The sequence below is a fragment of the Macadamia integrifolia genome, chromosome 9 (genome assembly GCF_013358625.1).
Source record: "Macadamia integrifolia cultivar HAES 741 chromosome 9, SCU_Mint_v3, whole genome shotgun sequence".
Taxonomy (NCBI): domain Eukaryota; kingdom Viridiplantae; phylum Streptophyta; class Magnoliopsida; order Proteales; family Proteaceae; genus Macadamia; species Macadamia integrifolia.
The window spans coordinates 19,136,529-19,152,552 of NC_056565.1; the positions used below are offsets into that span (position 1 = coordinate 19,136,529).

Sequence of the window (16,024 nt, forward strand, 5' to 3'; positions counted from 1 at the left end):
GGATTGGGCCAATCCTGTATCGGTGCATCAATGTATCGGATATTTCATTAGAAAAAAAAAAAAAAATCAATGTATCGATGTGGCCTAAGGTAAAAATGTCCAATTTTTTTTTAAAAATCACGGATATATCCTTTCGATATAACCCCATATCATCGATCCGGATGGGTGTCGACCAAGACCGATCCCCATTGTGTATATCGATAATCTGGACCGTCCAGATAATAGGGTAAGATATCGCATCGTGCTTTCTTGTCTTTTAAAACCTTCTACTCTGTTAGAACTAGGGTTTCTCTTTCGTAGTGCGAAGTGGGAAGTGAGCGTTCCTCCCAAGCTTAGAAGGCCTAGCTCCCACAGCGCTCAGGTAAGAGGTAAGCCTGCAATCTATAGCGAATGTTATGTTTTCGGATGTCTGGATGCATTTCAAATTGGATTCGAAGTTCGTTTTCTGTCCATATATCATTCTACGATCTTAAAATTTTATCTTCTGGGATCAAAATAATTGGATCTATTAGGGTTTTTGAATTTTCATGTTTAATTGATCTTTTCCTTCTGCAACCGAGAAGTGAGATGGTATGTAAGGGTCCTTAATATCCTTTTTTGGGTCTTACGGTCCGAAGTTCTAAGACATTAGATACATTGGATTTGCCTGGGTTGAATGGTGTCTAATAAACTGGATGGTTGTAATTTTTCTTCCCGAAATGTTGATTGAAATGCTTTTCTGGGCATGAGTGCGATTGTTGCAGTATTCATATGGAACTGGAACTGGGACGTGTGAATTAATTTCGTTTGATATTGAACGTAGGAAACAAGGAGTAGATGAGTAAACTTGGCTTGTATATGATTTAGGCTGTGTGCAAGCTTTTGGTTCCGTAATGATAATATGATTGGCACTTATAATTGTTTTGCCTGCGTTTTTGTTATTCTTTTGGGATTTTTGAGTTTGTGTTTGTGGAAAAACACTACCCACTTGCTTTACCAGTTTTTGTTGCCTCTCTTTTTTCCATTAGTATTATTTTTTTTTTGTTGGGTATTCAGCCCAGTGAGATTGGGATGTTAATATTTTAGACCTGCATAGTTAAGGCCTTGTCCCGATTTGAACTCAAATAGACTCGATTGATGGGCAAGGATCCATGTGGTCAAGGACACCATTAAGTTGGGATAAGGCTGAGTTTTTTGTTGTTATATTGTGTGTGACAGCATGTCCCCTTCTACTGATGCCTCTATAAGTTCATCCTAGCTGATTCTGATTAGTTGCGTGTATGCACTCTATGTTACTCAACTGTTGGGAACATAGACACTTTTGGATATCTTTAACAACGTCCATTGAACTGTGGCTTAGGAGGATTTATTTGTGAGGAAATAACAAAAGAAAACCTAATTCTTTTAACCGTAAAAGTTGAGAATTTTTGTAATAACTATTTTATTTGTGCATTTATTTATCAAGCATGCTCTCTTCATTGGTTCAAAGACCTTAATGGATGGAGGTATATTGCAAATGTGATTCTGAACTCTTGCCAAACGGACAATCTGATATTACCTTTACTGAATGGATTCCAGATCTGCCAAGATGTACACATTCAGAAGGAAAATCCAGAAAGACAAGGATGCTGAGCCTTCGGAATTTGAGGAGTCAGTTGCTCAGGTTCTTTCCACTGCTTAAACCTTTACCCTGTAACTTTAGTGTATATTACCCTGTGATCATTAATCTGATTCCACTGTAATTGCAGGCACTCTTTGATTTGGAGACTTCCAGCACGGAGCTGAAAAGTGACTTGAAAGATCTTTACATAAATTCAGCAGTGTAAGAAAGTGAAATTGCCTTTACATAAATACTTGGTTTTAACTACCATGGAAAGTCATTTTTCTCTTTTCGTATTCTGCAGTCAGATGGATATTTCTGGGAATCGGAAGGCCATTGTAGTCCATGTTCCCTACAGACTGAGGAAAGCTTTCCGCAAGATTCATGTTAAGCTTGTAAGGGAGTTGGAGAAGAAGTTCAGCGGGAAGGTACTTGAGGCCTTCTCATCTCCCCTTTCAAATGATGATTTGTTTTGATTTTCTTGTATGTAGTTGATCAACAAGGAGAAAAGTAACTGTGCAATGATTGAAAGGCTCTAAGACCTTTGGTTGATTGTTCATTGGGATGAGATTCAGGCCCCTAGAGCATAAATGGAAGTTAGGTTTAGAAATATGTGAATTAATTTTGCTAAAAGTCAACACCAGGAACTCCTCAAGAATAAATCTACTTGTCTCGATAAAGAAAGTTCAGAAATGGACTCACATTGAGGTCATGAGCCCCTCTATCTGAAGATTGTCAATCTCAGTGAAAACCTGACCACATGTGTTACTATTGTCAACTGAAGTCATGTTGTTTTGTTTGTACGCGTACAGAAATATTTTAGTGATCAGTCCATACAAAATTCAACATCATCTTCATCAAAAATGCTTGAGAATTAATAATTGATACACCTGATAAATGCCATTGTTTGTATTGAGGTCCTAATCAGATAATGATGGAATTGCAAGTAACCTGTTAGTGTTCTGTTGCAATGGGATATATATAGAGTAGGATATTAGTTCGTCTAACTCTGGATGGGTGCCTATCAATTTAAATTTCTACTTGAAGTAATTCTTCATTGGCTCACATTTTTATTTTTTCCTCATCTGTATAATCATTTGGTAGGAGGTGATAGTTATTGCCACTCGAAGGATCTTGAGACCTCCAAAGAAGGGTTCTGCTGTTCAGCGACCTCGCAGCCGCACACTAACTGCTGTGCATGATGCTATGCTTGAGGATGTTGTTTATCCTGGAGAGATTATTGGGAAGCGTGTCAGATACCGTATTGATGGGTCCAAAATAATCAAGGTACAAGCTGTTCTGGTGTTCATTTTAAAGTAGTACCTTAGTTTCTGTAACAAGTTAGTGATTTTGGTTTATGATTCTATTCTGTATTGGTTGTGTGGTACTATATTTTTCTAGTGGCTTCATCCTGAAATGTGGTCTGTGGATTGTGACAGATTTACCTGGACTCGAAGGAGAGGAACAACACCGAGTACAAGCTTGAGACATTTGCAGGAGTTTACCGGAAGCTTTCAGGGAAAGATGTTGTGTTTGAGTACCCAGTTACCACCGAGGCATAAAATTCCATAATACTGCATTGTCATTTATCTCTAGCTTGCTATGCTGCTTTTTAGTTTATTTTATTTTTCTTATTAGGTATTGAATTAAAATTTTGTCCGAGCATTCAAGCTCGTTTTGGTTCAGGAAGCGTGATGGATGGTATTGTTTTCTGAAAGTTGAGACTATATGTTCTTGTCGTAGACTAAATTTTTTGTTTCGAGGAAAGTTAATTTGCTTAAACTTTTTGGTGCTTAAGAAATCTCATTGTTAAAGCTGTATCTCTGCCTCAAACGTGTCCATGAGGCTTTTAACTGCTGTTTAGATCAGGGTTTAAGTTAGAAAAAAAAGATGCTTAAATTAGGGACAATAGGTGCAGTTGGGGGCAAACGTGAGGGCAGACTCCCTAAAATTTGCAACCCCTTTGGCTCCATTCCTTGCAAGGGAAGACAAGACAAGGAGAAAAAGAATTTGCCTGTGTTTGGTAGTTATTCAGTTCAGAGTTCTAGAAATGTGATGTTTTGTGTCATAAATAGAATTTTTAGTTTCTGTGCTAAAATATTATTATTATTTTTCTTTTTTGAAAGAAAAAATGTCTGGTAAACCTATTTGTTTCAAGAACGATTATCTTGGTTTTTATTTTTTAGGTATTTAGAACGAAAATAGAAATGATAGGATGAGGTTTTGTTGTTTTAGCATTTTTAATCGCCAAACGTTGTATATCTTTTTTTTTGTCGTTCAATTTTTAAGATGACAATCAATGCTGCCTAAGCGTTTGTAATCATTGTTATACCATGGAGAAAAGTATACCTCAAAATAGTGATGTCAAGCGTTTGTAATCATTGCTATACCATGGAAAAAAGAATACCTCAAAACAGTGATGTTGAATGATCACTCTGGCCATGTTGGATGCTTGGGTGTGTTTTCCTATTACCTGTGCTCGTGTAAGGCCACGTGACTTAGTCTTCTCTCTCGCTTAAGCTATTTAAATTTTGAGGCAAGAGATCAGTATTCGGATGTCGCATGGCCTAATGGTACTTGTTCTTTTTCTTAATTTCTTCTTATCATATTTAGTGATTATGCTTTTGTATGCAACTTTTATTTCAGTTTTCAAATTTAAGAAAGTTAGTTATGATAAGAATTTGCTGGTATGATCTTTTTCCTAGTTTTTTTTTTTTTTTTTTTCAGATTTAAAAATTTCAATGTCCTTGAAGCGAAAGTGCCCTATTGGTCTATACATTAGTGGGCCGATGGACGAGTTGCATAGGCCTCTCTACTGATTTTTCACCTTTTCCTCCGATCAACCGCTTTCGAAGCTTTGCGTTGCATATACTTGGGTAGACGGTGATGTGGCATAGTATTCTGTGCCATTTGAACTACTATTGTAGCAGTTTCTTAGGCACCATTTGATAATGTTCTTGTTGTTTTTGTGTCTAAAAATAGCATAAATGGATTTTCATATTTTTGAAAAGAAAAATAATTTTTTTGGTATTTGACAAGCCTGTTTTGGAAAATGCTTTTTGCGGATATAATGTCACTAAAAAACCTAATAGTATCATCGGATGCCTAAAAGGAAGAGAGGGGGTTCGGTTGCCACTTTTTAGGTTTAAATAGTTGAGAGATTTGTTAGGCACAATGGCCTTTTTTTTTCTCTCAAATTCGTTTCTAAAAACGACAAAACAAATCCAACTTGTTTCGTCAAAATCGTTTTTAGAATTATATATAGGCTTAAATTTTGATTTATGTTTCTAGAAACAAGTGAAACGGAACAACTTTATCAAACACTTTTTAGGTTGTTTCTCCATTTCTGGGAACAAGAAAATGTAGAAACGGTAAAAACGAAACATTGTCAAATAGTGCCTTAGACTTACGTAATTGTATGCCAAACCCACTTTTCTCTTAAGCCCGACTAGATTTTGCCACGGCCCTGTGGAAGAAATCTTATTTATTATTTGGAGGTGGTCCCTCTCTATTCTCCCTCTAGAAAAGGGGGTACGAGTGTCCTTTTATATGGGAAAGAGATAGACTCATGGGAGCGCTAGCCTAATCCACACTCCTGAACAAGAGGATCTGTTGAATGTATGATTTCCTATCTAACCCCTAAATAGTCTTCCAAAAGGTTTTATTATATGTGGATCATCATGTTTGTGTTAATGGCTTTGTTTGGAAAAATAGGGGAAGGGAAGAGATGGGAAGAGAGATTTATTTTTAAAAGAAGTAAAATTCTTGTAATAATCTTCTAATATGATTGTATAACTTAATGAACCGAGTTTTCTGTGACCACAGAGAGTGGGCATCAGTTCACCGTGGCCCATCGACGGTGTACAATAGGGGGAGAGAGGGTGGTCGAATCTTGACCAAGTTTTCCTTCACTGACGGTCCTAATTTAAAATATTGGGCAAGTGTTTTCTGTCTGAGAACAGCCCTTGTGCCCTAACACAAGGGTGCCAGGAGGGGCATCATGGTCATTTTGCATTTCCATATGTTTGTGGCGTAGGGGCCTCTCCCAGACAAAAAACTAACCCCCCTTTTTTTTTTATCCTACTTAGACAAGGGAGTGGTTTTGATTGGTTTTCTAGTTAACCTAGAAAACCTTTCTCCATTTAGATATTATACTTTTGGAATGTATTTTTTATTTTATTTTTTTCAATCTAGGATTTGGATGCAAAGTAAAATAAAATTCAAGAGAAAAGGCTGAGTACACTGCCAAGTTACTTAACCATGTGTTTCTCTCTCACCACCACTAGAAAAGAACCCTTGCCCCTCCCATCATGCGCTCCCCATTGGTGCAAGGCCAGCAAGCTAGGGACATGCTCAACCTTTCCCAAAATTTAATAATTTAACAAAGGATGATTTTGAGTAAATGATACTCTAGTCATGTTAAGTAATGGATTAAAAAAAATTCATTTCAAGGTTGAAAATTTTCACTTCGCCTTTCTTTTATTTTCCCTGCAACCAAATGGGACCATTGGTAATTTGGTTAGTTAATCTACTTATCCAATGGTCAAATCGGCAATTTATTCGTACCCTCACTGACCTCTACATCCACATTGACACCCACCAAATCATGGCCCCCCTCCTCAATCCAGTCCTCTCCACAAGGTTGTAAAATTCGAACCAAAATTGGAGTCGGGCTGAATAAAATTCAGTTTGATTCGAGTATCGAATTTCAGAATTGATTCGAGTATCGAATTTCAGAATTGATTCGATTCCAGATTCAACATAGAAATCAAATTTTAGAATCAAAATCAAATCGAATTTGGATACTAGTAATATATTATAGTCTATCAATACATTATAGAGCAAATATTTTCTGTATAAGAGTGGCCCATGTTCCTAGACCTAAGGGCACACATCCTCAGTAGGTCGCTTCCTGACAAAAAACTTTGTCCCTATATTATAGTATATGGTACTAATATTAGTATTGAATCATATAATACTAATTATAGTATATGGTTTGAGTACAGGAACCAAAATCGGAATTGAACCATGCAAGAATCGAGTAGAACTGAACAAGAACCAAAACTGGTGGATGTTGTTGGGGGTCCATAATATATCACCCTCACCAGACTGGATGTTTCCTTAGCAATCAATTGTGCTTGTCAAATTATGCATGCGCCAATTGAGGTTCACTGGGCTCTAGTCAAGTGATCTTATGCACTGAGCATTCATCTTCTCTACAGTTTTAGGCATTTATAGATGTTGATTGGGCATGTTCTATTGATGATCGCAAGTCTATTGGTGTGTTTGCGAATAATATTGTCAAAAAATTCATCTCGTGTCCATCTCGTAAACATAAGGTTGTGACTCATTTGTCCATTGAATCTTAGTACAAGGCACATGCAAATGCCTCAGTAGAACTCACTTGATTCCAGTCTCTCTTCATTGAACTTGGGTTCCCGTTAATAGTGTCCTATTTTATGGTGTGACAAGATAAGCACCACTTATCTTTCAACCAATTTTGTATTTCATGCCCACAACAAGCATGTGCAGATCGATTTACACTTTGTGCCAATGTGATCTAACAGTCAATTTTATTTCCACTACAGATCAGATTGTTGATATCATGACTAAGGGCTTATCGTCGACACAATATCAGCTTCTACGAGACAAAATAAAGTTCTACCCGCAAAGGACCTTCAACTTGAGGGGTTGTATTGAGCTATATGAGTTGTGCTTTGAATAGGTTTCTTGTTTCCTCAATTAAGTTCAATTATGTTCCTTGTTGCCTTATCTGTCATTCTCTTGGTCAGCAAGGTAATGCACATGTATATATAAAGCCTTCTACATTTGCAGAGAGAGCTAGCTAATGAAAATATTATTCTTCTCTAAGATTTTATAAAGTCAACAGGCAAGATGAGCCCTTCAGAAGCCATGAATGGATGAATGTGGACAATGAAAGCAAGCTTGACCTCACTGTACTCTTAATAACTTTCTTTCTCTTTTAATCTGATAAATTTGGCTGGTAACACTTTCATTATAATTTTTAATCTTTCTTTCACTATATTATCACTATTATATATACTTCCAGCGTTCACATGAGGGAGCACCATCTTAGCTCATACAATTATTAAAGAAAAAAAAAAAATGAAAAGTATACATATAAAGCATGTAAATCTGGCTAGAACTTATAAAGTAACAAATGGTACTTCTTCCGCTTCATTCTCTGAAAGAAACTTGCTATTCACCCCAGCCCTAAAAAGTTGCATTCCTTCTCTGGTGGTTACTGTAATCTCAGTGTTGGAAGGCACAAAAAGAACAGAACCTTCTGATATCATTTCTCCAGATAAGCCCGTCCTCGTTTGCATTGTCCCATCCCCCGCTGTAACAAGGAAAATGGATGGTCCTTGGACTACAGGAAGTATTGCCGATGTTCCTTGGGGAAGAATGCAATGATCAACTTCGAACTCGTCAAAGGGTGGGAGGTACCTCTTTGTATATGGATTCAAGAGAACACCCTGGAGAATTTCAGGAAAGCCCTGCCACAAATCTGAATTAGATGGACTGTGGCCCCTAGAGGACTGATCCAACATATAAGGTAGTCATAATTCTGCCTAAGAACCCAATGGTTTGGTGAACACCTCTCTATGATTAGGATGTTTACCTGTTTGTATGTAAGCATGGAACACAGAATTTGGACATCTCGGTACTTTGGGGTGAGGCCAGCACGCACAACATTATCTGAGGTTGCCATGCATTCAATGCATTCACCAGATATATATGCATGGGGTTCGTTGGCACCTAGATACAGGGCTTCACCAGGATTAAGCTTCACGTAGTTGAGAAATAAGGCAGACATAACACCAATATCAGCGGGATATTGCTTCTCTAGCCTTAATACCAGCTGTTCCTTGTCCGTCAAACATCTCACCTGAAACAATATAAAGGTTGGTAAGAAAATTATGGCAGAAGGAATAAGACAGTGCATGGTGATTAAAAGCACTCACCGTAGAACATTTAGTGGTTGAGTGTTTGGTCGAGGTCTGAAACTATATAAGCATTTACAGCATATAGGAAAAACTAGGATTATTGTTTTGTGGTACAGCAAATGCTTTCTTGGATTCTTGCAAACAATGTCACGAGGATAAATAAAAAAGTAACATATGGACCTCAGAAGGGCAATCATATCACTTTTCCTGAATTTGTGATGCACATTATAAGATTAATGTCTTTGAATTTCCCATAAACAATGAAGATTAGATATTTGCAATATCCTTTATTTTGGATTGCTTTTCATGGAATACAAAATAGAGGGAAAAGTGGTACTACGAGGCATAACAGAAGATAGCTGGATCAGAAAATGAAAGTGGAAGCTATTGCATCAGTTTTGAGCTGGATAATTTAGCCTGAATTTGAAATAATTGAGTTCCTTGCTTAGCTCCCTCACCCTGCCACCAGATTTGTGGAACATTGGAGTCAATAATCCATATTAATGAAATGAACTTTCAAGACAGCCAAGGATTAAGCCTCTCTGAATGAGATGTGCCACCCCCCTTGGCCAATCATACAGCTTCATCCCATCAAAATGTTTGGGTTGCTACTTATCCACCAAAAGAAAATGAGAGAGAAAAGCTTGGGTTGTCTAATATCCTCTGGATTTAACCCTCTACAAAAGAAACAAATAAAAAAAATTCCAAAATCAAGCTGGAGAATCAAGGGTGACCTATGCAATACTTCTGAAGATTTATCTTTTCTAAAAGGGGAAAAAAATGATATTTGTGACATGGCAACCTATCGGTTATATGTTGTAGGGAAAAGATGAACTTTAGAAGTAAAATCTAGCTCTGACAAAGTTGGATTGTCCCCACTAAGTAACGAAATGGCAGAAATACTGCAATTATAACTAGTATACAATCATACTGTTAAACAAATAAGTAACAAGTAGTTTCAATACCTTAGTGTCCATGTTCAGACGTTGTTTCATCTTGGATACTGCTTCTGTGATTGCATTCTCACTTGCTGTCATCAACTGGGTGAAGATTGACTGCAGAATGGCTTTTACTCTGTTCTCATCATATTGCTCATTAATAAGTAGAACTTCATTGGCTTCAGCATTACCAACCAGATCTATAATCTCAGGAACATCATGAAGCAAATCTTTAAGCTCCTGCAGAAACATAGTATTTCCTACAAATAGTCAATTAGCTGAGCATTCTCTCTCTCTCTCCTGGAAATTGTCTTACACTCACAAATACAAATCCTATTGCACAGAATTTTCTCACATATATGAAGGAGTTTTACAGAATTTGAATGAAGCTTTTAGTAAACTCCCTCAAAATAAATAAATAATGTATATACATTAAGAAAATCTTCTGGGGGATCTATTGTTTTAGATTGTTAATTAACTGACCATTTTGTGTCCTCTCTCCCTCTCTCTCCCGAAAATTGTCTTATGCTCACGAATACAAATCCTATTGCAAAGATTCTTTTTCACCATATATGAAGGAGTTTTACAGTTTGAATGAACCTTTAAGTGAAACGTCCCTCAAAACAAATAAATAATGTATACATTAAAAAAATCTCTTCCGGGGATCTATTGTTTTAGATTGCTCCAGATTAGGTTGAACAAGATGCTCAAATATCCAAGTTTGACATTAGGTGTCAAATAATAGGCACTACTTTAGGGCTGGCATTAGAGTGAGATGGAGTTCTGAGACGTCAACCCTCCCCATTTCATTCCCTTTTTTTTGGGGAGTTGGGAAGGGGGGGGGAGAAAGAAAAGCAGACATTTGAAGTGAAAAATACATCGTGGGAGATGAGAATAGCAGAAATGTGAAGTGAAAAATAAACCAAGTAGGAGATGTTACTGTTTTGCAGCATAAGAAGAAAACCTAATTGAGGTGTAACATATGAAAAGTAATCATTTTGGTGATTTTCCCTTCTTTTTTTGAGGAAAAGAAAATGAAAAATCATTTAATATTCATTTTTCTTTTGGTTTGGGGGAAGGGGGGGACCAGTTGGACTGTCCAAAACTGGATTGAACTCATTCAAACCAGAGGCAGCCTACTCCCCTGTTCACAGGCCTGTCCAACCAGGTCCAGAATTCTGGTTAATCATGAACTCTACCCGATCCGGAAGAACTTCCTAGAAATTATAGTGATTATACAAGAAGATGTATTATACACCTCATGAAACAATTCATATACAATCAAAGATGAATAAACTAGGAAATCAAACTCACAGATGGTAGCAGAATGTAAGCGAAATTCAGATGATATCTTCCGGGGAAAAAAATTCAGAAACTAATGTTATGTTAGCAAATGGTAACAACTAACAACTGTAAATCATATTGAGAATCATACATTCCCACAAATTATAGAATGCCCATACTTAAACAGAAAATTTCAATAGTTATCTTCTTAAATTTCATAACCAATGTTTTAAAATAATTGTAAACACAGAAGATCAGACTAACAAACAAAATAACAAATGCTCGTAGGGAACCCCATCGGATCTTCTAGGGGGCACAGAGGAAAAAACCCAGTTATCAACAGTTTGCCAGATTGGAATTTATTTTTTTTATCTAAGAAATGCCACCTTTAAAAAGATCAAATGATAAACTAGGGCAATATACTTTACTTCAATAGGAAAGCAGGCTTGTTAGTTGTTACCTCAATACTGACAAATCCACACAAGGCCTCAAATTCTGTAAGAGCCAAAGCCATCTCAGGCTTGTGGTTATCATCTCTGTAGAGCTTTGGTTTCGCTTTATGCAGAGCGCTTGCTAATTCCTTGTCTGGATGCGCCTGTATAGATAATGCTTTTGCAACTGAGAGCACCTACATCACCAGACAATTAAAAAAAATCCAAAAATAAAACTTTATAAAGAAAGCCCACAAAAACTTTAAAAATAATCGAAATCCAGAGAAAGATGCAGCAAATGGGGCCACAAAAATACTTAAATTGATAAAAAACAATTTTAATACCTTGAACAAGAATGGAAGATCGGTTCCCCACTTCTCCACAACCTTAGAACCAAGAACACTAGGGTTTTCCGAAATCCACGACTTCAGAGTCTTCAGACTTGCCGAGTCAAACCCAGAAGACCCACCACCAATTTGGCCGTTTTCCACCACATACGAAGGCCCTGACTCATGGGTTCCCATCCAAAGCTCTGCAGAATGCCTACTGGGTTCAATTTCCAACCCAGAATTCAGCGAAAACAGCCTCGCAACCTTGGAATCTTTTCCAATTTTGCCCCAATCACTATACTGAACCGAACATCTCAATCTCACTGGCTCATTCTCAATATTCCCATTCTTCTTGGTCGCCTCTTGTTCCATCTATACACACAGAACAACAAAGGGGAAAGAAATGAAGAAAGAAGTTTGATCTTTCATAGACTGGTTTGAAGCATTTTTAGAGAGTTGGAAAGAGAGAAAGTAGTTTAAAGAGTGATGAGAATGTGAAGGACAAGTGGGTTTTTATGGGATTCAGTGGAAAGACATTATCACCAGATTTAAGGCCTTGTGAATGCCGATGAGGAAAGAAATTGACAAAGAAAAACTTGGGAACTTTGGGGGTTTGTTTCTGCGGCCAAGGTGGATAGGTAGAGTCTAGAGAGAGAGAGAATGGTGTGTTAGTTATTTCTTATTAGAGATGACAACAGTTTACGGTTATGAAAATTGAATTGAAGAGGGAGAAGTCATCGTCTTTACTCTTTGCTTCAGTCTATATACCCTTTTCTGTCAACTTGGTGGGCCCACCAATAAGCAATTGGATTTTTTCAAATCTATGGTGAGTTCATCTATAGACCAAACCACAAAAACGGTTGAACCGGATGATGGACCAAGCCTGATTTTCCAGCCACAAGAGCTAGGGTGTAAGAAAGAGCCAGCAACTCAAGGATAGGAGAAGGTATTCATAAAATCTTGATGGGTATTTTTCATGTTTCTTTATTTTCCATTTGGCATTTTAAGATTTGTATGATAACATTTTTATTTCGTGAGAATGTTTCTCAATCAGAGGTGTTTTTTACTTTTGTTTTTGTTTCAAAAAAACATTTTTTTAGGAATGAAACGAGTTTGAACATAGAAGTGTTTTTGAGATCCTTCTCCTTTCATTGTGGCGTTCCTTTTTCGTTAGCATTTTTTACCATTCCTTGACAATATCAATAGGCACAACGGAATAACTTTTCCTTTAAAAAAAAAAAATCCCAATAGATGATCGTTTACACATTAGAGAATGACAATTAAATTTGATTCTATCAAAAAAAAAAAAAAAAAAAAAAAAAAAAGGCAATTAAATTTGAAATGTAGAGAATCCAAACAATGCTTTATTCTTCTATTGATTAACCACATTAGCCTTTCATATGAAATCACAATGCCTATCAAGAATTATATTCCTTGAAGAGACATGCTTTTGCCAAATTTTTGTGGATATACCATATTATACCTTTCCGATAGCTCAGCCATAGTGATAGGGCAGAGTTTCTATAGATGACCTATTTAAAAAGATTCCCCAAGACTCTCAGTTATTTGTAACCTGACAATATATAATGACCCAAATTTTATGGCTAAGTAGACTCTAAATCCCATGCTCATATATGTGAGCTTTTAAGTCAAATGCAATTAATCAGGCACGTGATAAAATACAACTTTGCAAATCCCAAATAAAAAGATGCATACTAATCATGGTCCACTGAAAAGACAAGGAAAACTATTAATACTTTAAGAATTAAGGATTAAATTTTAATATAAAATTTTTATACATGGTCAGACCAACAATCCCTTAGATATATTCATATTAGTTGACATATACTGATGTACATCACCCTTTCAAATGGCACAAATTAGATATATCACCAAAAAAAAAATCTTTTAATGAATAACTTATAGCAACTTGAACATGTTATGCTTTGTGATTTATTTTTTATTTTTTTTTATTTTTTTAGGATGTGGATTTAGAAGAGATAAATTTTTTGGTCAAACTGACTTGTGGTTCAACTGGTTTACCTGAAATTTGGAGACCATGTTCAATGATTTTGCTTTAATAAGTTTGAAAGGGGAAGCTAGGGTCCGCGTGTCCAAATAAACAAATGAGGAAACTTGTTAGTCCCAAAAAACCAAAACTTCATTACCCTCTTTATCAAAAGGGACAATTAACCTAATCAATAGAAAGAACACCAAATCAAATATTGAGATAAATTTAATAGAATAGCAACAAAGATCCAAGAAGAGAAAATCCAATTCCAATCCATTTCCTTATCAAAGGAAGAAAGAGAAAGAAAAGGAAAAGGAAACAGTTATTCAGTGACACCAATGACAATAAATGGAGAGAAAACTAGGGCATCTAGTGAACACAATGCCAACCCCATGTGAATTAGATGATATTGTAGACGTCACAATCTTATGTGGCCTGTAGACTTAGCAATGCGATGTAGAAGGATAATGACAAATTTGATATATGGGGACAGTTATTAAGATAAAGGTGTAAAAGATATGAGTTTGACAGAATAGACATATGGTCTAATTCCGTTTGGATTAAACCTAAATTTTATAGAGAAATAAGGACAATCAAAATAATGTCCCAAGTTCCTTTTGTATAAATGGCCTTTTTTTTTTTTTTTTTTTGGTGGGGGTGAGGGTGGTGGGGAGTGGGGGTTTTAGTGCCTTTCGTATAAATTGTCTAATTTGCTTGGCAGGGAAAGGTAGTTATATTTTCATGTACAAAATTCAATTCATTCAACTTGTCAAGGTCGAAACGACATTATATATATATATATATATATATATATATATTTTAGTAAAACTGACATGTACATGCAAGCATTTGTCAGAGAAATTAAATATATACAATAATCTAAATACATTTTAAAAATTATCCTTTGTAAAATTAACCTATCCAAATTTTGAATGTGGGTTCAATTTAGAGAACCTTCAACGGAAGTAAAATCAAACACAAAAAATAGAAAATAACCATCTACTCCTCAGCAGATTGTGTTCTACTGTGAGATTAATAAGGGAGAGAAAGTTGTTTTGAAAAGAAAAGAAAAATAGAGAGTATGGCAGAAGAAGAGAGCGAAAGAGAGAGAAAGAAAGTTAGAGGAATGCAAAACCCCATACCTGTAAAGAAGACAACGATCATTAATGATGAATCGAAGCCATTTAGCAAGAGAGGTTACCACGAATACTTTGATGATGGATTGATAGAGGAGTACAAAACCTATAAATAAGAATAATTCTTGTTAATGGCGATCCAAAATTCTTTGGAGAGAGAGAGAGAGGGAAAGTTACCAATGATACTTCGATGGAGGCTACAACATATTTCTTTAATTAGAGTTATTTAAGATTAAAAAAGAAAGAGAATGTAAAGATATATGGTACTTTTTTGGTAAAATATGATTTTTTTTCGTAGAAGAAATATGAGTTTACCAAACAAAGAAGCACTATCTCACGCCCCTATTCTCTACCATGGATTATTTACCAAATCTAACAGAAAAAAAAAATGAAGAATATTATTTACCAAAAAAATTCAGATCGTGGGCAAAGGTAAAGTTAAGGAAAGAAAGGAAAGAGAAGATTTTCTCCATTAAATAAAAAAAATTGAAGATAAACAATAAAAATTAAAAAAAAAATTAGTATGATAGTATGATATATATGAAAAAAGTTGGTATGCCATCGATATACCTAGATCTGTGTCTATCTCTCTCCTCCTCCTCTTGGAAAAGTCCCCTATGCCATTCTATCTTTTTTTTTTTTTTTTTTTTTTGTTAACCAAGGTATCGGGTCCAACTTACATGCACCTCGACTAATCTTGGGGAGACTAGCGTAGTAATCCACCATTGCGATCTCCACTAAATTAGCATATACATTGATAGAGAATCAAACTTGAAACCATACGCCTATCCGCATCATCTTCAATTCACGATAACTATCTAATTTGAAGATTTTCTTGAAAAGAAGATTGCCAAAAACCACAATGAGGAAATGAAAATGCCCATTTAAATACAGGTATTGGAATCTCTCCAACTGTTGGAGAGGCCAGTGAGGGTCTTAACCATGAATAGACCTTAATCATATATTGAAATACGTATCAAAATCCATCCATCGGTCAGATTCCATTTAAAGATAGAGTGAACCATCCCATTCTCATTCCCCAAACACCCGACGCAAGGTAGATTTGGTTAGCAGAATTTGAAAGCTCCAAGATAAAATTATTGATTGAGATGGTTCCGTCAACATCAAAAGTAGCCAAATCACGTGATTGATTGCCAAATAACTCTACATAGGTTCCTTTGAAACCCTAAAGCTGAAACCTAAAATCAAAAACTTGAACTTAAATCTCAAGGAATCTTTAATCTGCAATACTTTTTTTTTGTTAGAAAATCTACAATCCTGCAACCTTCTTAATACTTAATGCCAACTTGAGCTCAAAACCATGAGATTTTAAATGTAAACCCTCTAA

At 36.0% G+C, this 16,024-nt stretch overlaps 2 protein-coding genes across 3 annotated transcripts; one reads left to right on the forward strand and one right to left on the reverse strand.

Annotated features, from left to right (window-relative positions):
- The first annotated feature begins 214 nt into the window (after positions 1–214).
- On the forward strand, positions 215–3,361 carry LOC122088122 (40S ribosomal protein S7-like). 2 transcript variants are annotated; one of them, XM_042657282.1, is made up of 6 exons: positions 215–361; positions 1,558–1,642; positions 1,728–1,801; positions 1,884–2,007; positions 2,684–2,866; positions 3,019–3,361. In XM_042657282.1, exons 2-6 carry the CDS (start codon positions 1,568–1,570, stop codon positions 3,139–3,141), a joined length of 579 nt encoding a protein of 192 aa, XP_042513216.1. In that variant the 5' UTR covers positions 215–361; positions 1,558–1,567; the 3' UTR covers positions 3,142–3,361. The 2 variants fall into 2 exon arrangements, with proteins under 2 accessions (XP_042513216.1, XP_042513214.1); XM_042657280.1 differs by having other exon boundaries at positions 216–368.
- A 4,229-nt stretch (positions 3,362–7,590) lies between these two features.
- Positions 7,591–12,248, reverse strand: LOC122088536 (mannose-6-phosphate isomerase 1-like). The gene is made up of 5 exons (XM_042657831.1): positions 11,545–12,248; positions 11,230–11,397; positions 9,513–9,725; positions 8,223–8,489; positions 7,591–8,097 (listed from the first exon to the last, which is right to left on the reverse strand). Exons 1-5 carry the CDS (start codon positions 11,899–11,901, stop codon positions 7,747–7,749), a joined length of 1,356 nt encoding a protein of 451 aa, XP_042513765.1. The 5' UTR covers positions 11,902–12,248; the 3' UTR covers positions 7,591–7,746.
- Between the last annotated feature and the right edge of the window lie 3,776 nt (positions 12,249–16,024).